Source organism: Bubalus bubalis, chromosome 12 (genome assembly GCF_019923935.1).
Source record: "Bubalus bubalis isolate 160015118507 breed Murrah chromosome 12, NDDB_SH_1, whole genome shotgun sequence".
NCBI lineage: Eukaryota > Metazoa > Chordata > Mammalia > Artiodactyla > Bovidae > Bubalus > Bubalus bubalis.
This window is the reverse complement of record NC_059168.1, coordinates 92,193,257-92,215,940: the sequence shown is the minus strand read 5'-3', so window position 1 is coordinate 92,215,940 and position 22,684 is coordinate 92,193,257. Positions and strand designations below refer to the sequence as shown.

At 45.5% G+C, this 22,684-nt stretch overlaps 1 protein-coding gene and 1 non-coding gene across 4 annotated transcripts in view; one reads left to right on the top strand and one right to left on the bottom strand.

The window, feature by feature from the left end:
• Positions 1-22,684, top strand: part of TTLL11 (tubulin tyrosine ligase like 11) — a 262,147-nt gene that overhangs the window by 170,034 nt on the left and 69,429 nt on the right. The window contains exon 7 of one of the 3 annotated variants that reach the window (XM_025261621.3): positions 22,499-22,597. The exons of the other annotated variants lie outside the window; for them this stretch is intronic. Coding sequence (XP_025117406.2) covers positions 22,499-22,597 — 99 coding nt within the window. The remainder of the gene's footprint in view (positions 1-22,498; positions 22,598-22,684) is intronic. 3 annotated transcript variants of the gene reach the window in all.
• On the bottom strand, positions 6,045-6,116 carry TRNAC-ACA. Its single transcript has one exon. It is a non-coding gene; the product is annotated as a tRNA-Cys (tRNA).

Sequence of the window (22,684 nt, the reverse complement as noted above, 5' to 3'; positions counted from 1 at the left end):
CAGCAATGGGGACCTATTCGGGGACTACTGAAGCCTCTTGGTGTCATATGGGGGGCCCTGAAGAGCTTCAATACCATGCTCCTTTATGTATCAATGCAGAAAGAATTCAGCGAGAGGCAGTGATAGATAAGAAGTGATTTATTACAATAGGATGCTTGTGAGGCTTATAAACGGGCAGGTGAGGGGGTGCCACGCCCCGAGAACTTACTGAGCTACAGGTTTGTAACTGAAGGAAGAACAGGGAGGGGAGAAGAACTTCTTTTCTTTCTTGAATTGACATCATGCTTTCATCATCAGCTCCTCCTCCAGGTTGAGCAGGGAAATTTTCTTGTCCCTACATGGTCAAGCTAGATTCACAAATTATCATTTTTTATGTGTGTACAGAGCATGTCCTAGGGATCTTTAACTCACTGAGCCCACTGGGCAGGATGTGGGTCCCATGCCACCCTTGTTTGATTGCTTTGGAACATGTCCCGTGTTTCTGTCACATGGTCTTATTGCTAAGCAAGCTGGCTTGGTTTTGTGGTTAAGCAAACCTGCTTTCTTGAGTAATCGTTAACCTACAAGGGTCTCCCATATTTTTAACTGACAGTCCCTTCGGGGGATTAACGGAAATCCTCTGGCAGCCCCTGCTGCTGTGATAGTGATGCAGAGAGTCTCAAACTTGCAATTAGCCAACGAGGCCTTTCTACTGACTCCAGGGGAACTGAACTGTCCCTGTGGGCTTTATGTCTCCACTGGCTCAAGGACAGCTTGTTTCCAAGGTAATTACTAGCCTAATGTAGCATCTTGCAGACTTGAGGACTCCTGGACCCCAAGAATACTTTGAGGAACCCCAGTGAGACGTGCACCATTAAAAACTCAACAGTTGAGGTGGTTCCTTAGCTCCAAGGCTACAGATAGTTAGCCTGCTGCTAAGTCGCTTCAGTCGTGTCCGACTCTGCGCGACCCCATAGACGGCAGCCCACCAGGCTCCCCCGTGCCTGGGATTCTCCAGGCAAGAACACTGGAGTGGGTTGCCATTTCCAATGCACACAAAACTAGGGGACAGCAACATACCTGTTTCACATTTTTGAAGAAGAATATCAGTAAATGAATACAGAAGGGGAAAATGCTTGTGGACTCCTCAGGGATCTCGCTGAAAATGCTGGTCTATGGGAGATTTCCTCAGGGTTTGCGGTACCCTGGTCAGTACAGATACACAGCTGTTCCCATGCAGCTGCTTCAGCCTAACTGGTTGAATTCCTGAAATCTCCTCTGGAACTAGGAGGTGAAGCTGAAGAGACGCCACAGCAGCAGCTAAAGCTTAAGGAGTGCTATCTGCCAGGGTGCATGCTAAACTCCTTAAAGATGTTATCTCAGAATAGTGGAATCACAGATGAAAAGGGCTTAGTGCGTGAAGGTATCCAGCTTCCCTGGTTCCTCCGTCATCAGCTCTCCAGGCGGGACCATCAGCCCCTCTTATCCATTTCTCAGCTCTCCTGCCTTCTAACTGAAGAGGCAGCCCTGCACATCTAAAGCTTAGGCTTACTCCCTTTATCTGGCCCCAGGCATCATTACAGGACTCTACGCTTCTCAGCTGTCGGCTTTTCTCCTACTCTCTGTTTCATCTCCTGTTCCCACTTTGTCTCACCATCCCCATTGCACTGACTGAAGCTGAAATTCTCAAGGTGCTGAACAAGTACACAGAAATAAATCAGCAGGTGTCAGCATTTCTCCTAAGGGGGACTCAACCCTGGGGAGGGATTACTGAGGTTTAATTTTCACAACAACTGTGTTTCTAAAAGGGTGTGTAAATCAGTCCAGGGGTAATTGAAAGGCACTGGGAAAAGTAATTGTTACTTAGAGAAATCCTACGGCGAGCTCTTTTGTAAAACAAATCGTACTGATCCTTCGAGGTCCGGCTCTGATGTCACCTCTTCCTTGAAGCTCTCTCTGATCACCCCTCTCTCTTCCCTGTCTGGATTAATTACTCCTTCTTCTGAGCGACGTTAGGGTATTGGTGATGCCTCAGCCTAGCATGTGATCCAATCTGCCTTGTGATATAAATAGATCTTGGCACAAAAAAGATGTGAAATGAATGTTTGTTGAGTCAATGAAAGAAGGAACCTGTAAATTAGGCTCAACTCCCTGAAGGAAAGAAGTATATCTGATTTAATTCTTTTTTTTTTTTTTTTCTTTTTGTGCATTGAAATAGCAAGGGTCTTCTACTCGGAGCTCCCTCTTCCACTGGTCAGCAGATATGTGGATGAGTAAGCAACTGAAAACTAGTTAACTTCTCTTAATTTATCCCTTACGTAAACCCCTCTGTTAGCAACAAAGAGATGATCTATTTTAAATTTTTTATGTATTCGTTTTTGGCTGCACTTGGCTTTCATTGCTGTGCACAGGCGTTCTATAGTTGCAGTGGGCGGGGCTACTCTCTAGCTGGGGTGCAAGGGCTTCTCATTGAGGCAGCTTCCCTCGTTGCAGACAATGGGCTTTAGGGTGTGTGGGCTTAGTTGCCTTGTGGCAAGTGGGATCTTCTTTCCCGTGCCAGGGATCGAGCCCATCAAACCCATGTACCCTGCATTGGCAGGTGGATTCTTCACCCCTGGACAGCCAGGGAAGTCCCAACAAAGAGGTAAATTTTTAAGATTAGTTGGCAGGAGTCAAAGTAAATCAAAAGCGTGAGGATACCCTGCAGGCAGTTCACGCTTTACCTGTTCTCCTTACCTTCCCCAGGAAAGGGGTCCCTGACCCTTTGTAGTGGGTGAAGGTTTCAATCCTCTTTGAGAGCATTTCCTCTCCTATGATGGGGCTGCACATATTCGCATCATGCAAGAGGTTGAAATGACCATGGTTCTATTTGGTGGCATAAACTTGGGGGCTACAGTCTTAGCTACTGGTGTTTGTGTCAAAGCAGACCCATGACCGTTTCCAGAGGGAAATCTTGGGCTTGGCCACAGATTCCCCCCTCAGCCCACTCCTGTTGAGATGGGGTGGCCATCTCTTCAAGAACAAATCTTCTGGGCTTCCCTGGTGGCCCAGTGGTTAAGAGTCTGCCTGCCAGTGCAGGGGACACGGGCTCGATCCCTGATCCAGGAAGATCCCACATGTCATGGGCAAGTACACCTGAGCACCACAACTGCTGAGGCTGCATGCTCTGGACCTTGTGCTCCGCAACAAGAGAACCACCACAACGAGAGGCCCATGCACCACGAATAGAGAAAGTCCTCTCCCAGCAGCAAAGACAGCGCAGTCAGTAAATAAATACAGCATTTTACAACTTTTAAAAAAGAACAAGTCTTCTTAGACACATCAACTTAAGAAAAGGATATCAACCCTGTCCTTCTGTTTGATTGACTATGGAAGAAAATAGCTTGGGTCAAATTTGCAGGATAGGCTATCTGCATCCCAGTGATTTGTTGCCTAGTGACATCCATAGTAGTTTACTTGGAGGATACGGGTCTTAGATCACTGGATCAAGCCAAACCGTCTGAAGGCTTTGCTCTCATACATCATCGTTCCAGCAGCCTTTCTCAGTCGACTCTGCTTTGGTTCTTGCCCTGAAATGGGAGACTTTAAAAAGACATTGGTTTTAAACTTACATTATATATGTTAGCATTGCTGAAATGTCTTTGAGGCATCATGCCCTATGTCACTCGCTGTCTCACCATGGGGAATATTACTCTCCAGCATCAGTTCCAGGAAAAGCGGGCCTTCCCCTTGAGCAACTGGGACATCTTCTGTATTATAACGTCTTGTTGTCTATGTGCCTCTTTCAACTTTTCTGCTTCCCTCTTTCCTTTGGCTTTTAGGACACTAGGAGCCAAATTTGTGACCACCCCACCCCTTCCAGCACCTGTGCAGACCCTGGGAGCCTGTGTCTGTCTGTGCTGACGTCATCCTTAACCTTATCTTTTGATGCTACCCAGGCTCTTCATCTATCACTACTTACATGTGGGTCCCTATCTCTGTAAGTCACTTCCTAGACTCTTTTTAAAGGACATGTATATGTTTCTCTAAATAAACACACAATATTTTGAAGTGTTTCAAAGGGATGAAGCCACCCAAGTGGTCCATCCACCGGTGAATAGATCACCAAAATGTGGCACATTTCTACGATGGAATATTAGCCTTAAGAAGGAGGGAGACTGTGCAGTAGGCTACAGCATGAATGAAACTTGAGGACGTGATGCTAAGTAAAATAAGCCAGACACAGAAGGGGATGTACTGTCTGATTCCACTCATATGAGGTACTGAGAGCAGCCCAAATCTTAGTAAGTAGAGTGGTGGTGGCCAGGGGGTTGGGGAGAGCAGAGTGTAGAGTTTCAGATTTACAAAAGGAAGAGTTATGGGGATGGATGGTGGTCTTGACTGCACAGCAGTGTGACTGTACTTGATACCACTGGGTTGTACTCTTAAAGATGGTTAAGATGGTAAATATTATGTGTGTTCTAATACGATGTAAAAACCCACACTTTTAAGATCTTTCAAAGAGATGAAACCCCTCAAGTTTTAATTGCCATCTTTAAAGTTGTCTAATATCAATTTTACTAAGAAACACAAAAAAGGGTACTCTTAAATTTATAATATAAGCCCCCATTTTCTCCATGATTTAGTCTAACTTCTGATCTCTGTAAAATATTCCAATTTTAATTGACACTTTTTTATTGACACATACCATTTACAGAGAAAAGTGTGTCATTTATGAGCGTACTGCTCCATGAATTATCATGAAGTAAACTCCTTGGGGTAATTAAATCCAGGAGGACAAATGCAAGTCTGACAGAGCCTGGGTCCTCCTGACGGTCCCTCCCAATCGCTGCCCACTGCCTCCTCCCGCAGGTAACTGCCATCCTGATTTCTCACCTCGTCTGTCCTTTTTGCCCGTCTTTGAACCTTACATATAAATACAGCTGGACGATATAAATTCTTTTGTCTCTGGCTTCTCTCACTCAACATTACATTGGCGATATTCATACATGTTGTTGCATGTAGCAGAAATTTATTTTTATTGTTGTATGGAATTATACTTACTGTACCACAATATGTTTCTACATTCTATAACTGATGGGTTATTTCCAGCATTTGGCTGTCATTTCATGTCCTTTTGGGGGGAACAAGATGGGGAATAGAAGAAATCAAGTTAAATGAGTGAATGAACAAATGGGGGTTTTTGAAATTATTTGTTTTTGGTTGTGCTAGGCTTTGTTGCTGCAGTGAGCAGGGGCTACTCTATTGTGATGCACAGGCTTCTCGCTGCAGTGACTTCTCTTGTTGCAGAGCACAGGTTCTAGGCACCCGCGCTTCAGTAGATGTGCAGGGCTCTAGAGTGTGGGCTCAGTAGCTGTGGTGCACAGGCTTAGCTGCTCCGTGGCATGTGGAATCTTCCCAGACCAGGGATCAAACCCGTGTCCCCTGCATTGGCAGACGGATTCTTATCCACTGCACCACCAGGGAAGTCCAGGAATGTGGGCTTTCCCCGCCTCCACTCTGATGCTTTCCATCACTCTGTGCAGGGCTGTGCCCTGTAGCATCCACTCTCTCTGGTAGGCTTCTCGGAGTCTCACCCTGAACATTCAGTCCTCAACCAAGGATGCTCAGGGTACCCCCACCCCCACCCCACGCACTGACTCATTCCTCTCCAGACGCCTCAACTCCCCAGATGCTGATCCTGCTTCAGCATCTCAGAGGGAGGCGCTCTCTTAATGCATCTCTGGCCTGTGGTCTATAAAGTGTCTACAGGCTGAAGAGTGGGTACCTGGGCTTCACCTCCTATTTTTCTTTGTTCAAGCTGCCTGCTGTCCAATGGCTTGAAACACTTTCCTCAAAAAACATGCCTAGTTTCACAGTCATCTAGGTTAGGGTGTGAGTTTGCTATCACTTTGTCATGGCCCAGAGTATCCTCATCTTTTTAATAGTGATAGTAATAGTGAAGTCGCTCAGTCACGTCCGACTCTTCGCGACCCCATGGACAGTAGCCAACCAGGCTCCCCCATCCATGGGATTTTCCAGGCAAGAATACTGGAGAGGGTTGCCATTTCCTTCTCCAGGGGGTCTTCCCAACCCAGGGATCGAACCTGGGTCTCCCGCATTGTAGGCAGACGCTTTACCGTCTGAGCCACCAGGGAAGTCACATCTTTTTAATGGCCTCATATTATTCCTTTATGTGAAAGTGAAAGTCGCTCAGTTGTATCTGACTCTTTGTGACCCCATACAGTCCATGGACTTCTCCAGGCCAGAATACTGGAGTGTGTAGCCTTTCCCTTCTCCAGGGATCTTCCCAACCCAGGGATGGAACCCAGATCTCCCACACTGCAGGTGGATTTTTTACCAGCTGAGCCACTTAACTCCAGTGGATTTTTAAAGTGCAATTTATTTCCTGTAGAGCAATGAGAAATTTAAGATGTAGAGATTATATTCATTCTCACCCCTTACTCAGGCTTGCTTCACCAGGTTCTATGGATTGCTTTTCTTTCTTTTTTTTTTACTGTGATAAAACATACATAACACAAAAGTTATCATTTTAACGATTGTTAAAGTGTACAGTTCAGTGTCATCTAAGTTTATTCACAATGCTGTTTAACCATCAATTCTAGGAGATTTTAAAGGTGAGTGTATTTATGAAAGTTAAAATTGACTCCTGGCCCACACGAGAGTATTTGAATCAACTGTGATTCAATCCTGTCACCGGAAAGAACATTTATGAATTTGTTGGAATGCTTTTGGCTACAGGTAACTGAAAACCTGACTTAATTTGGCATACATAACAAGGAAATGTATTACCTTCCATGAAAAGATGTCAAAAAGTTAAAAGTATTAGCAGCTCTGAAGTTGGTTAGTGTGGGGGCTTCATGATGTCACTGAACACCCAAGGGGCTTTCCGTCCTTTTGTTCTTCCATCCCCAGCTTGGTGGCTTTGTCCCCAGGTTTGTTCCCCTCCTAATCTCAGGATGGCCGCAGCTGTCTCAGGTATCATATCCCCAGACAGCAGCATCCCGAGACAGGAAAGGGGACGACATCTGTTCACGTGTCTTTAAGGAGTGAAGGGGGACTTCCCTGGTGGCCCAGTGGTTAAGAATCCATCCTGCAGTGAAGAGTAAGAAGGTTCCATCTCCGGTAGGGGGCTGAGATCCTACATGTGTCAGAGCAAATAACCTGTTCACTGCAACTGGAGAGTCTGTGAGCCCCAAGGAAGATCCTGCACATCACAGTTCAGCCCTGATAGAGTCAAATAAATAAATGTAAATAAAATAGATAACCAGCAAAGAACTACCGTAAAAATTGTTTTAAAGGAACAAAAGAACCTTTATCAGAAGCCCCCCAGTGGACATCCCATTACCCAGACATGCCATTAGCCAGAATTGGGTCACGGTCCCAAGCTGCATCAGTGGTAAAGAATCTGCCTGCCGAAGCAGGAGCCACGGGAGACATGGGTTTGATCCCTGGGTCAGGAAGATCCCCTGGAGGAGGAAATAAGCAACCCACTCCAGTATTCTTGCCGGGATAATCCCATGGACAGAGGAACCTGGTGGGCTACAGGCCAAGGGGTTGCAGAGAGTCAGACAAGACTGAGCAACTGAGCACACCCAAGCTTCAACCATATTGTCAAGGGGAATGGACTCGCCAAGGTTGCTTAGACCAATCAGAGCTCTCCCTCGGTTAGGCCTGGGGCTGGGGTCAGCCTCCTCTGAAGCACATGGCCACTAGGAAGAGCAGGGCTACCTCAACAAGATGTGAGTTCTGGTAGGAAGAGGGAAGGGAGGAAATAGGCCTTCGTCAATCATGTCGAACTTCCCAACCCGAAAATAAATCTGCCCAGGTTCTACGTAAGAGACGCTTACCTGGTGAGAAATTAATTTTGTCTGAATAAAGTAATGAGAATCTTAACTGGAGACCAAGTTTCCTAACAATGTTTCCAGTTGTCTGACTGTCATCAGTTACAGATCAAAGTCTAACAGGGTTAGCTGTCTTCAGGACTCACGTGAGTTCACAATTCTTTCAACTGTGATGTTATTCTTCTGTTCTTATTTCTGGCCATCTTTCCAGGCTCAGCTCAGAAAGCATTTCCTCTGACATCCCACCCTGAACCCCAGAATCAAAATGAATTTTCCCTTTTTCCATATTCGCCTTCATTCTGCTTTGTATAACCACTGTCTATCCAGGCTTTTGTTTTTCTTTCTTTCTTTGTTTAAAAAATGATAAAAGCAATAATAATTCTTCCTTGTCAATAATTTAAACAATATATAAGCTGTGTAAGTTAAAAAGGCAAATCATCCCATTCAGCTTTTCTCTCAATCCCAACCCTGCTTTCCAGTAATGAATCCTGTAATCAGTTTGCTTTTATCCTCCCAAACTTTTTAATATGATATTTAACCTCTATTTGAATTCATTCTGTTATTGTAATCATTACAAAAAATGGAATCATGCTCTGAACTGTAATGTACACATAGCATTCTCTGACTTGTTCTTTTTACTTATCAATATAGTGAAAGCATCTTTGGTATCAATTGATCCAGAGCTAGACATTATTTCTCTGGCCTGAGTTTTATACCAGTTTGGGGGAGTTAACATACTTTTTATGCCCAATACCCTGATTTTGGGTGCTTAACTTATTTCCACTTTTCTACATTTCAAACAGTACTTCCAGGAATCCCTGTGTGTGTGTGTGTGTGTGTGTGTGTGCACGCGCATGTGCTTATGTCTTTGTCTACACATACCAAGATTTCTGCAGGCTAGACTGCTAGAAAGAAAATTTCTGGGTCAAAGAGTATGTGATTTTTAAATTTTGATAGCTACTGCCAAATTTTATGAGCATGTTTTGGGACCAGCTGCTGTTGGTATAAGATGAGTAATTTCCAGGCTTTCAGACTTTATAAACCAATAAATTTTTTTTTAATTGTGGAGACAACATAAAGAAAATAGGCAACATTTTATTTTTCCAGCTAAGGACATTAAAAAAATTAAGTGTCAATCTTTAGTCTGAACCATGTGAAATGGACACTTTTATATGTCAAAATCATCTAATATTTGCAATTGAATATGGTCTAACTTAATACCGTCAGCATGATTTCGTAAAAGAAGGGACCCACATGTTCATTCACACACACACCTTATTTGTTTTCTCTTTTCACCCATCATATGGGTGAATATTTAATCTCACATCCAGGGATCACCTGCATAGTGTCATTGACCAGCGGCTCCCTCCCACCACCGCCACCAGTGTCTATCCAGTCTGGATAGAAAAGAGGACTTGTTCACATGAGGAACAGCATGGTGGGGTGGGCATGTAGATGAAACGACATCTGTTCCTGTCCTTGGTCCTTTGCATTGATTTTAAGAGGCTACAGAGAAGGAGGTGAGAGGCAGAGCTGATGTATCTGGGTGAGAGGACCAGTATACTTGGCACAAAGCAGGGGACCCCAGGATATCCCCTGGACCCTGAAATACTCTCTGTTAGGCCCTTTACAGGACCAGTTCGCCAACCCTCAGAATAGGGCCTCGACCATCACAAGAAAATTCCCTGAGCAAGTGCTTACTACCTGCAAGGCTTGGACTCAAAGGTGAGGAAGACATAATCCATGGCTTCAAGGAGTTTAGCTCTCCTCATCTCTCCACGGAAGGCCTGAAAGTTTAGAAAACATAGAGAGTCAGTCCTCTTTGGCTCAGCACTCATGTGACAGCCCAGCTCAGAAGTGAGGGCTCCTCTCCTAGCAGCCTCGTGGGCAGTGGAAGCGGCCCCTTGGGAGCCTATGCAGGGAGGAAGCACGGGAGACTGCCTGGTGATGAGAGCTCAGCCCCAGTCGTGGGTGCTCCTGAGGTCTTCATGGGGAGCCTGGAAAGCCTAAGTGATGTGCTGGGTGGGCGCAGGGCAGGGCACACTCTGGCTCCATTACTGGATATTACTGGTGGAGGGTGGCTGAGATGGTAAGCACAGGGACTTACTGTTTTATCTGAGAGTCCTTCCTGTAAACTAAGCTCCTTGACCATATTATTTCTGTCTCATCTAGTTAATTTGGCCACAGACATACATTAACAAACAGATGTGGTGGAGTTTCAATAAAACTTTATTTATAAAAACTGATGGCTGGGACTTCACTGGTGGGCCAGTGGTTAAGACTTCCACTGCAGGGACTGTGGGTTTGATCCCTGGTCAGGGAACTAAGGTCCCGCGGGCTGCGATGCTGCCAAAAGAAAAGAACAAAAACCAGATGACAAGTCGTTTTTGACCCAAGGGCCATAGTTTGCAGACTCCTACCCTATATGTAATATCAGGGAAAGAACAAGAGCAGCCTGTCTTAGGATCAAATGCTACTTTGGTCCCTTACAAGCTGTATCCTCCAGATGATACAGATGTTTTTAGTTTTTCTAAAAACAATTTTTTTTTTAATTTTTGGCTGTGTCACACGAGACCTCTCATTGTGGTGTGCAGACTTCTCTCTCTAGTTGTGGTGCATGGGCTCCAGAGCTCGTGGGCTCTGTACTTTCAGCACATGGGCTCTCTAGTTGGGGCAATCGGGCTTAATTGCTCCATGGCATGTGGCATCTTAGTTCCCTGACCAAGGATCAAACCTGAGTCCCCTACATTGGAAGGCAGATTCTTAACCACTGGACCACAAGGGAAGTCCTGATTATACCACCTTTTTGAGCTTTAGTTCTCCAAATATGAGCTCCCCAGGTGGTGTTAGTGGTAAAGAACCCCAAATATAAAGTGGGGATAATAGTCGTCAGGATCGCTTTCAGGATTGCTGTAGAGTTACATGAGATAGTGCATGCAGAGCATAGGCGCATAGATGGAGGAGGGCTCCAGCTCTGCTCATTTTCACGGAGCACAAAGTCATCCAGAGCCCCAGAGCCCAGCTTCCTTCCCTCAGGCCTGTCCAAGGAACAACACGAAAGAGCAGGAGACAAGATTTTTAAAGGGCTGACAGAATGAAATGCATGGGACTTTGATTTTATTTCAACACAAGTTCTGGGCAGAGACTAAATATCCCTGGCCCTCCTTGCACACAGCCTTCAGGTGTCAGTTGAGTAGCATCTTGGTTTTATTACATCCATCACAAGGAGCTTATGGCTTCCAAAAACACAGTCCTAGACAGATGTCAAGCCTGTCTGGGGATTAGAAATATCCTTTTCCATTAAGCATAAAATAACTTAATCACCAGGTATGAAAGATATGCAACATAAACAGCATTCCCTGCAGCTTTCATTAAAATTAAAAATCTATTTAAAATTTACCTTGTATTTTCTAGGACCCGAACTCCTTCAAAGAGATAATCTCTGCTGTAAATTTTTACACTGACAGAGTGGCAAGATAAATGGGCTGGGGACAGTGATGTACTATGTAATTTAACTTTGCCTTCTGGTCTTCTTTTCACCAACGGATGTATCTATACGTCTTAAAGAAATAATTAGTCTCGGTAAGATCTGGCTTTTGACCATTTTCAGAATCAGTCAGACTGTTCCCCAATAAAATGAAGCTCAGAGTTAGGATGACTAGCAGCAAGGTTCTTCAAATCTTGTTGTTCTGATCTATGCTCTAGAAAATGCTCTTAGGAAAAAACAAACAGAAAGAGAGGTATCAGCAATGCATCACCCGGAGATCGGAGACAGAACCCCCTCCTTGACTTGGCCTCCATTTCTCTGGAGTGGAAAATGGAAACAGTGACCAGGGTCATTACATTCCTTATTAACATTGCAGGAAAGACCCCCATGAAGGAAACCCAGCTGAATCAGAGTGGTGGTGTAGACCGAGCGTTGAAGGCAGACAAACCTGTCTTCAGATACTGGTTCTTTATTTCAGACTCTGATCTTGAACAAGTCATATATTTCCTCTGAGTCTCAAGGTCCTATCTGTAAAAGGGGGTGAATAATGCTCACCTCCAAAGATCATTGTGAAGGTTGGAGATAACCTTAGTGCCTAGAACTCATCACCTCCCGGGTGCTTGCTGAATGCTTAATATTATTTATATGTATAAGAAATAGTTGTTGAATATCTGAATCATGCCAGATTCGAGACAGAGTGCTGAGGATGCAGAAAGTCATAAAATACAGCCGACACTCTTAAGGTGCTCACAGACCCAAGAAGGGATTGAGACATAGAAATAAGAGAATCACAGCTGAGGGTGACAAGTCCAACAAGGCACAGGGGTGACACAGAGAAGGGAGTGGTGACATCTACTAAATTATAATGACATAGAGAGGCTGGCACGATACTTCAGCAGATAGGGGCATTCTGAGCAGAAAAATGTAATCAAAGTGTTAAGTTGCTCAGTTGTGTCTGACTCTTTGCGACTCCATGGACTGTAGCCCGCCAGACTCCTCTGTCTGTGGAATTCTCCAAGCAAGAATACCAGAGTGGGTAGCCATTCCCTTCTCCAGGAGATCTTCCTGGCCCAGAGATAGAACCCAGGTCTCCTGCATCGCAGGCAGATTCTTTACCGTCTGAGCCACCAGGGAAGCCCAGCAGGGATGGCTTAGGCAAAGGCAAAGGCGTGTAGAGAGAGGTGTCTCATAGTTGGAGGATTATAGGCAGAGTGGTTTTCTAGACAGGGAGGAGGAGTGGGAAGGGAGAACCACAAAGACAGAGTGTCTCTTGATGCAGGCGCATCCTCTGGGGAGCTGGATTCAAAGTGCCCAGAATAATCCTCAGCTGGGCCACCGAGGCCGGGCAGGGACCACAGGGTGTCCGCCACCCCACTGAGGTGGGTAAAACATTCAGACCAGAAGGTCTATCTTCTAGAAGGAACTCCAGCTGTTGCTTCAGTGGAGTTGCAGATCGGAGAGGAAGTAGGTGGTAGAGCTGAAAATGCACTGGAAGAGGTGTCCAGATGGCCAGACCCCAGTCCCTGGGCTACCTTCCGGCCTGTGACCTCACCTACGCCTCCCGGGTGGAGGGGCGCTGTGTCTTCCTCAGATGTTTGTTGAGTAAATGCTCAGATGTCCCATCTGAGCATCTTTATCCTGCCTCCCTCACAGTGTCGCTAAGGAATAGGGGTAGCACAGAGGTGAGCACACTTGGCAAAGTCGCAGGGTTTATTGAAATATAAGTTTGTGATCATCACCGTAATCGTCAAAGAGCTGTACACCAATTAGAACCTGCACCAATGTTGAAAAACCAGTTTCCTCACCCATTAAAAAAATGTCTATATAATTACCACTGACTCTCTCATTGAACAAACCCAGCACATGCCCTTTAAAAATACAAAGAAATGCAAACCGCATAGTTACATTTAATGATTTGCCTTTTTAGTATTGCAAAAATGACTCATTAGTCAAAACAATGATTATATTTGAGACTATTAAAGGTATTGGGTTGTTTCCTATGTAATCTAAAAAATGTTAATTTATGGGGGAAAAAAAAAAAACCACTGAACTTGTACAAAACAAGCATTATCTTAAAAACAATGTTTCCCCAAGCATTTTCAACTGACTTGACAGCTCAAAACATCAGTTTCTCTCCAAACCCACAACCCTTTGTTTTAACGTTAAATGTTTTCTAAAGAAAACCAATGCTGTCCCAGGCTAGAATCGGTGTTTGGTTGGAAGCTGTAGTGCATTGTTTTCCAAACTGTTAGACCCAGCTGATGAAGAAGCTGTGAAGGAGTTGCAAAGCTTCTAAAAAGCACAGTACAAAATACAGGGCTGGTTACTGCGGAGGCAGAATGTTAAAGGACTATTATTCTGAGGATGAGCATTGAAACCAAGCCACACCGCTCACAGCAGATAAATAACCTCCTTTGGCCCAAGTGACGGTTAAGTGATCTCAGATGTGCCTTGAGAGAGAGTGTCCAAATATGAGACTTACCCAAGGTCATGTGCGCAAAGCAAGCAGATTGGTTTCCCCAAGGACCTACTGCTGGGGCCTCAGAATCTCCAGAGAGTAGGAGACCACAGTTCTGCGACGTGGTCCTGCACTTGACCCTGTATTGTGCGGACCAACTAGTTACCCACCCGGGCCTCAGTTTCCTAGTCTGTAAGTTGAGTAGTCGTCTCTGCCCTGCTCCCAGCCTTGCTGTAAGGGTCCAGTGAGGTGATGAGTACAATCAGAAGTGTAGTGTCCCAGAAAGGATCTTTAAGGTGTGTCTTTAGCAGAACCCACCCCCCTGCTCCCGGCGACCCTACATGGCCCCTTTCCCTTCTCTACGCCCTCCAGATTTCTCTTGTTTGGAAACATCACTGGCTCTGCTTCTGCAGAGCTGCTCCCGTCGGGCTCATCCCAGGGTCTCCCTAAGTCCCGGGAGACAGGGTCAAGAGAAGCCCACTCCAGCTCTGGCTCTGTTCCTTTATGTGTGTATATATATATAATTTTATTTATTTTTGAATGTGCTGGGTCTTCGTTGCTGCACAGGTTTTTCTCTAGTTGAGGCGAGCAGGGGCTACTCTTCGGTGCAGTCTGAGGGCTTCTCTTGCTGCGGAGCACAGGCTCCAGGCCCCTGGGCTTCAGTAGCTGCAGCACGTGGACTCAGTAGTTGTGGCCCCCGGGCTCTAGAGCACAGACAGTACTGGTGGGGCATGGGCTTAGTTGCTCTGCAGCCTGTGGGATCTTCCCCAGACCAGAGATTGGACCCACATCTCCTGCATTGGCTGGAGGATTCTTTACCACTGAGCCACCAGGGAAGCTCCTCTGTTCTTTTCTTACTGAGCTGTTCTGGGCAAGTCCTTTCCCCACACTGGGCTTCATTTTCTGGGATCTGAAAATGAAGATTTGGCTGAAGTGGTCTCTGAAGTCGCTTCCCACAGAACACGAAGTCCCTGAGCACAGTTCAGCTGCAGCTGGTCCTTGTCAATACAGTGAAACCTGGGCTGTTGGAGACCCTCGGGGGAATGAGGCTTTGAGCCCCATATTTTCTAATTGGTCTTGTGTTTAATCCTTTAAGCACTAAACCCTTTCCCTTTTATTGGGAATATTGGCTTCTTAAATATATTTAGGCGAATTTGACTTTTTACTTGAATGATGATTTCGCAAACTGGTTTTAGATTGTTCTGTGATGCATTGGTGCCCCTGAAGAGCCCCAAGATGTCTTGCATCAGCTCCAGAGAGTTTTTCTGCTTCCTTCTCCATTTTCAGGCCAGCAGCTGTTACTTCATGTATGGCAGATTGCGTGGCTGTGGCATCCTGGCTCATCTCTTCTATGAATATTAATAATTTTCTGGCTGAGCGGTGCTGTGTGACAGTCTGAGAATCAGAGCGCCATGTGTGTTAGAAATATGGGTAAAGTAAGAGTACATAGGTATGGAGTGAGGCCCCAAGAGGTCCTCCTTCCACTTACAGGGCGGAACTTCAGGCCGTAAACTTGGAGATCTTGATTCTGACTCCTCACTCACTTCCTAGTTGTGTTCTGAGTGCATGGAGGACGGGGTTTTGCGCCTGACTTTTGATGGGGAGAGTTCTCTGCTGCCTGGTATTCTCATGGTGATGGCCTGGGTCAGCCTGTACCCCGAATCTCTCCTCTCTTTGCTGCTCCATCCCCGTCTCTTGAGTTCCAGTATTGGGCTGTTTCCTCCCATGCTCAGTTTGTTTATACAGGTGGTTTCCTTTGGGTGGAATCCCGGCTTTCCTCTCTTCCTGTCTGCCACCTAGAAGGCTCTACCCAAGCCTTTCATCTCTCAGTTACCTCCTGGGAGCCTCAGGAGCCTGCCCTGCAGTCCCAGGGGAGCAGAGTGCCCCCACCATCCCCGTGCCCACCTCTCCATCCACACTTACGCCGTATGGAGTGAACTCTCTGTGGGTGGATCACGCCTCCACCCAACAGGAGCTCATCCAGAGCTAGGACTCCCTTGTTCAGCTTTGTATCCAGTACCCGTCTCAATGCCTGGCACATGTGACGTACTTGGGTAGGGTTGGAAAAATGAATGAACAAGCAAATGGACAAATGAATGAATGAATAAACGGACTGCCTGCTGCGGGCTGAATTGTGTCACACCTTCCCCCTCCCTCAAATTTGTGTTGTCGTCCTAACCCCCAGTAACTCAAAATACGACCTTATTCAGAGCATAGGGGCATTGGATAATCAAGTTAAAATGAGATCATTATGGTGGCCGTAATCCAATATGGCTGGCGTCTGTATACAGAGAGGAGATTTCAGGCACAGGCACACACACAAGAGAAAACGATGAGGGGACACAGGTAGTCGACTGCCACCTACAAGCCACGGAGAAAAGCCTGGAACCCCGGCTCCTAGGCGACAAGCCACACCTCTGCTTGGTGGTCCTCATAATGGATGTTCTGAGTACTTGAAGGGATCTGTGACTGGGTGGACAGGCAAATGCAGAGAAGTAGAGAAAACCACCGCTGACATGAAAAATGACTGTATCAGTCACTTCAATGTTTTACGAATTTCCGGCGCAGTAGTGTCAGAATGGGAGATGGATCTTTTTTCTTTGCTCACGAAACACGAGCACATAGCAGGCTCTTTCAGGAGCATGAAATCTTCCCCTTGGTCAGCTAGGCTAGCGGTTTCTAATCTGGACCCGTGAAAGCCCGAGGGAGTGCCGTTTTGATGTAGGTCTGCATTGGCACTGCCCTTAGCTGGATATCTGTCCCCTGCCTCACCCACTTCAGAAGAGAGAAACAAAGGGCCTGATAAAATGTAGGAACTGGGACAAGCTCTCAGGACGTATTCTAGCCTGCAGAATTTACAGATGGGAAAACCGAGGTGGTTAGAGGGAAACGGACTTCCCTGGGACTCAGGCTAGCCTGGGAATCTGCATCATGGGATGCCACATCTCCTGCTCATCCTTCCACCCACTAGAAGAAGTTTCCTCCTCCCTTCTCTTAAATGCTCCACGTGCCCTCTGCTTGGATGCTAGGCATCCGTCTCACCTGCCCAGATGGCCCTTTTCTTTGTTCTCCCTCTTCTTTTCCTCCTTTCTCCTTCTGGTGGTATGTTTCGTTATCCCTATTATACAGATGACAGTACAGAATCTCACAAAGTTTAAGTAACTTATCAGTGTCACAGGATTACTCATCAGAGAGTGGTGATGATGGTTTTATCCCCAGCCATCTCACTCCCAAACTTTCCACCACACCATGCTTTTTCTTAATGGATCTTTATCCCTAGGCCTTCGACATTTTATCCCAATTATGTAGAACATATTTTAAAATATCCATTTGGTTAAAAGTAATAAATTTTTCATGGCAAACCAGCGTGCATGTGAGAATCCCTAGAGACATCTGCAGTAAGATTTAGCAGATTTCAAAGGTCTGACTTATCCTCGGAAGGTTACTTCGGAAAGGAAATGAGTGAGCCGATGCTCAAGATGTGGCCAGGGCTGACTCGTGGAGTTGGCTGGAAGGCATCTTGAATGATTTGTAGCCAACTGACTAAAGGGGGTGGTCTCTAGTTAGTGGAAGACCAGGTGATCTCCTATCCTATGTTGGTCTTTGCATGTATACTTACCCTCACCTGTGGATAACTGTTTAGTAAGACCATGCATGCATATGTCCTAAGTTGCTTCAGTTCCATGGGATTCTCCAGGCAAGAACACCGGAGTGGGTTGCCATGCCCTCCTCTTCAGGGGATCTTCTCGACCCAGGGATCGAACCCATGTCTCTTATGTCTCCTGCATTGGCAGGTGGGTTCTTTACCACTAACACCACCTGGGAAGCCCTTGGAAACCTCTATTTGTTGTAGATTTTGCCATGAGCTCTGGGAAGGCAGAAAGAACTTCTTATTCCTCCCTGGATCCCATCACCTAGCACAATCCTACTATCCAGAACGTACTCCATAAATATTTGTAAAATAACCAGTGAATTATCCTTTCATTTTGGAGCCACGGACGTTTTAGAAGAAATAGTCTCTTCTCTTGGCCATTGCTCTGAGGACAGCCTGTGGGCTGGCACTGAATCTCCTTCCACTTCCCCTTTTGGAAGTGTTCTGTACGCCAGATTCCTAACAAGGCCCAGCCCACGTGCTTACTGGCAAGCTGAACATCAATCCTTATCCTGTTATGAGTTGATTTCTATGCTTAGTCTTGGGAACCACACCAGCTTTTGCCTTCTAGGAGCTCCCAGCCGAGTGGGCGACTTGACAAATATTTCAAATACAAAAAGACCGAAGTAAGTGTTAAATGAGACACTGGCGATGAGCTTGGGGAGGCAGGGTGATTAATTCTGCCTGGAGGACTCCAGGGAGGGTTCATGGGAAGACAGATATTAAGGAAAATTTATTACATAAATGGATTCTGAGCCGCTGACATCCCAAGTTCATAATCTGCACAAGAAACTCAAAAATAGAGTTCACTGTTTCCAATTCTGGTTGTTTAGGGTGCTGACTCAGACCCAGATTCATAGCTTTGAGAAGACAAGTCTAAAAAATAATTAAAGATACAAATCTCAATGACTATTTCCCATTATTGGGAAAGTGACTATGGGTCACTTGAAAATACTGCTTAATCTCTTCACTTCTAGTTTCACACACTCCTATGTGAAATATTTTTAAACCCATATTTGTGTTGAAATTAATAGAAAAATGTGTCACCCTATTTTATTGTGATCTCAGTAGTTAACTTCAGGGCAAACAAAAGATTATAGATAGAAAAACTTTGAATTGGAGACTACGAATTTATTCCTTAGTAACTTACTAGGGTCATAGACTAAAGCCATATTATATATTGAAGGCCTTAAAAATGTTCATAATTGTTGACTCAGAAATTTCACTTCTGGGTCTTTATATGGTGAGCAAAATTTATTATGCTAAGTAGTGAAAAATCCGAAATGATCTAAATGTCCATTAACTTGGGGGATAGTTGTTCAGTTATTAAAGATATCTATAAATAATTTTTGGTGATATGGCAAAATGCTTATAATAAAATGTTAAATGTAAATCAGGCTACAAAATTGTATGCATAGTAAGATTTCAACTATGTGAAAAAATTATATTCATAGAAGGGAAGAAAATTTACCAAAATATTAAAAATGATCATTTCTAGATGGTGAGATTATATATGAGAGTTTTGTTCTCTTACCTACATATTTCTAAATTTTTTGTGTCTTTTGTAAAGAGATATGATTTTTCAATAATAACACCAACAATATTTGAGAGGACCCCCCACAACCTGAACCACTGGGTAGGAACGTACATCAGAGGCCAGTGTATTCTGAGCTCTAGGGCCCTGGGCAGCATGATACAGAGAGTTAGCAAAGCTTTTCAAATGAAAGCGCACAACCAGACTTGGATTCACTGGGGTCCATGGCTGTGGGTCCGTGATGGCCAGAGGAGCATGGAAGGCCAGGCGTCGGCAACCAGTCATAATGACCTCCTGGTTTCATGAGCTCAGATCATTCACAGCTAGACCCGGATAGCACCAAGGAGTGTGCACAATGGTGTCTGCTGCCCCGGTGGAGGAAGCAGGTAAGGACTTGGCAGGACTGCGTCATAGAGGCAGGAATGGGCTTCCCTGTGACTCGGGGGTAAAGAATTCACCTGCCAATGCAGGAGACACAGGTTCAATCCGTGATCCAGGAAGATCCTACATGCCAAGGACCTGCTAAGACCACGTGCCACAGCTATCGGGCCCGGAGCCTGTGCATCCTAGAGCCTGTGCTCTGCAACAAAGAGAAACCAGCACAATGAGAAGCCTGCGCCCTGCAATGAAGAGGAGGCCCAGCTCGCCACAACTAGAGAAAAGCTCATGTGGCAGTGAGGACCCGGCACAGCCAAAAATAAATAAATATTTTAAAAAGGCAGGGATAATGGTCAGGGCATCCAACTAGTGGGAAAGTAGCAAATGAAACTGACCTCCTCTATGAGGATGGGGCTGGGAGCTGCTAGAGCTTCAAGTTCAGCTTAGGCCTGAGGATTCCCGGCTGACAGCAGAAACAAGACTGGGGCTCTGGCGTCCGAGGATCCAGGTGCTGGACCAAGCATGGCCCAGACTGGACAGGTCTGAGCTGGCCAGTGGAGCCTCAGGACTATGGGACTCCAGCTTCGAGGGGCTGGTTGATGTGTCTAATTGAGCAGTGTATCAAACACATAATAATATATGAGCTGAGCTGTTGTAAATGTCCCTTTAATGATCATTATGAAATGTGAAAGTATTCTTAGCTGTGAGCATCTTCTTCAAAGAGAACATGCTGTTTCCAAAGACAGCACTGTCATGAATGTGGGAATTCAAGCCACTTGGGTTTTGTTTTCAGACTTTGTGTGTGAAGCTGAGTTGGGCTGTGTGCTGTGCCCATGTTGGATTTGGTATCCCTGCGCTGTGCTAAAAAACCTGCAAAGCCCTTGCTGTAAAGTGACGGATGGATATTAATTACGGACGAGAATGTGGGAGCAGGCATGTTGGAAAATTGCTGAGTATCTAAGCACCTAACTGGAGGCGGGAACATTACAAGCTTTTCACACTCGCAGCTTCCTGTGGCTCTGCTAGGATCCAGAAGGTAGAATTCAACAGTTCTTGGATATTCAGTTAGAGATGTCTGAAGCTTTAGGTGCTGGAACACACACACATGTGCACACACACACACACAGAAACATACACGCAGAAATGTGGCTCCATGTAAACACCGCTGCTGCTACTGCTAATTCACTTCAGTCATGTCCGACTCTGTGTGACCCCATAGACGGCAGCCCACCAGGCTCCCCCGTCCCTGGGATTCTCCAGGCAAGAACACTGGAGTGGGTTGCCATTTCCTTCTCCAATGCATGAAAGTGAAAAGTAAAAATGAAGTTGCTCAGTCGTGTCTGACTCTTAGCGACCCCATGGACTGCAGCCTACCAGGCTCCTCCGTCCATGGGATTTTCTAGGCAAGAGTACTGGAGTGGGGTGCCATTGCCTTCTCCATGTAAACACTGCTTTGCAGGAAAGCCAGAAAGATTCTGTGCATCTTGTTCAAACTGCAAGAGATCCTGAAAATTGTCTAGGGGCCAAAATGTGACAACTTCTTGTTCCTAAATTTAAGATATAGAAGCTCAACCTAACGGATATTATTTAGTCCTCACCCTTTATTATTTTCTTTTGAATAACAGAGGATTTTCATAAAGGCCTTTAATCAATTTGTTCCCACTTTTGGTCCCCTTAAACTGTGGAAAATTCTGAAAGAGATGGGAATACCAGACCACCTGACCTGCCTCTTGAGAAATCTGTATGCAGGTCAGGAAGCAACAGTTAGAACTGGACATGGAACAACAGACTGGTTCCAAATAGGAAAAGGAGTACATCAAGGCTGTATATTGTCACCCTACCTATTTAACTTATAGGCAGAGTACATCATGAGAAACGCTAGGCTGGAGAAAGCACAAGCTGGAATCAAGATTGCTGGGAGAAATATCACTAACCTCAGATATGCAGATGACACCACCCTTATGGAAGAAAATGAAGAAGAACTAAAGAGCCTCTTGATGAAAGTGAAAGAGGAGAGTGAAAAAGTTGGCTTAAAGTTCAACATTCAGAAAACAAAGATCATGGCATCCAGTCCCATCACTTCATGGCAAATAGAGATGGGGAAACAGTGGAAACAGTGGCTGACTTTATTTTTCTGGGCTCCAAAATCACTGCAGATGGTGATTGCAGCCATGAAATTAAAAGACGCTTACTCCTTGGAAGGAAAGTTATGACCAACCTAGACAGCATATTAAAAAGCAGAGACATTACTTTGTCAACAAAAGTCTGTCTAGTCAAGGCTATGGTTTTTCCAGTAGTCATGTATGGATGTGAGAGTTGGACTGTAAAGAAAGCTGAGCACCGAAGAATTGATGCTTTTGAACTGTGGTGTTGGAGAAGACTCTTGAGAGTCCTTTGGACTGCAAAGAGATTCAACCAGTCCATTCTAAAGGAGACCAGTCCTGAGTGTTCATTGGAAGGACTGATGTTGAAGCTGAAACTCTGATACTTTGGCCACCTGATGCGAAGAGCTGACTCATTTGAGAAGACCCTGATGCTGGGAAAGATTGAGGGCAGGAGGAGAAGGGGATGACAGAGGATGAGATGGTTAGATGGCATCACTGACTCAATGGACATGATTTTGGGTAAACTCTGGGAGTTGGTGATGGACAGGGAGGCCTGGCGTGCGGCGGTTCATGGGGTCGCAAAGAGTTGGACACGACCGCGCAACTGAACTGAACTTCTCTTCTCTTCTCTACCATGAATTCTCCCATCTTAAAGATTTTAGGAATCTGCCCTTGAGGTTTGGGAAACAGAAGAGGTTTCTGTGTCTTGGCACTGACCACAGCCTTCAGGAACTCTCTCCCTGTAACAGTTGTGAGCTCCTTGCAGGAAGACATTGTGCCTTGTTGATTTTAGATGCCCTGTGCCAGGGTTCAACATAGAGGAGGTGCCACATGCCGACCTGCTCGGTGCTAGCTTAAGGATGTTTAGGACCTACAGTTTTGTTCAAACCATTTGCGCAAACATGGTCTCCAGGTCCTCACTATTCACTCCCCATGGATGTTGCAGGCCAGGCCAGGGAAGGCCCTCCGAGCCCCCCAGCACCTACTCTGTAGAAGTTACTTGTATTTGTCTCGTGCAAAATGCTTTGCAAAAATGAGTTCATTATGCTTTCTGATTTCAGCTTTCCAGATATCTATATGGACAGAAAACACAGATTCCCTCCAGTTTCTGAAAGAATATCTTCACTGAAGCTTCAGCTTTCGAAGCTTTCCATAGTCAGGTACTGGCCAGTTGAGTGGACTTAGCTGGAGTTGCCTGTGTCTCCCATTCCTATAGCCATGTCTCCCAGTAAAGGGTGGTCCATCCG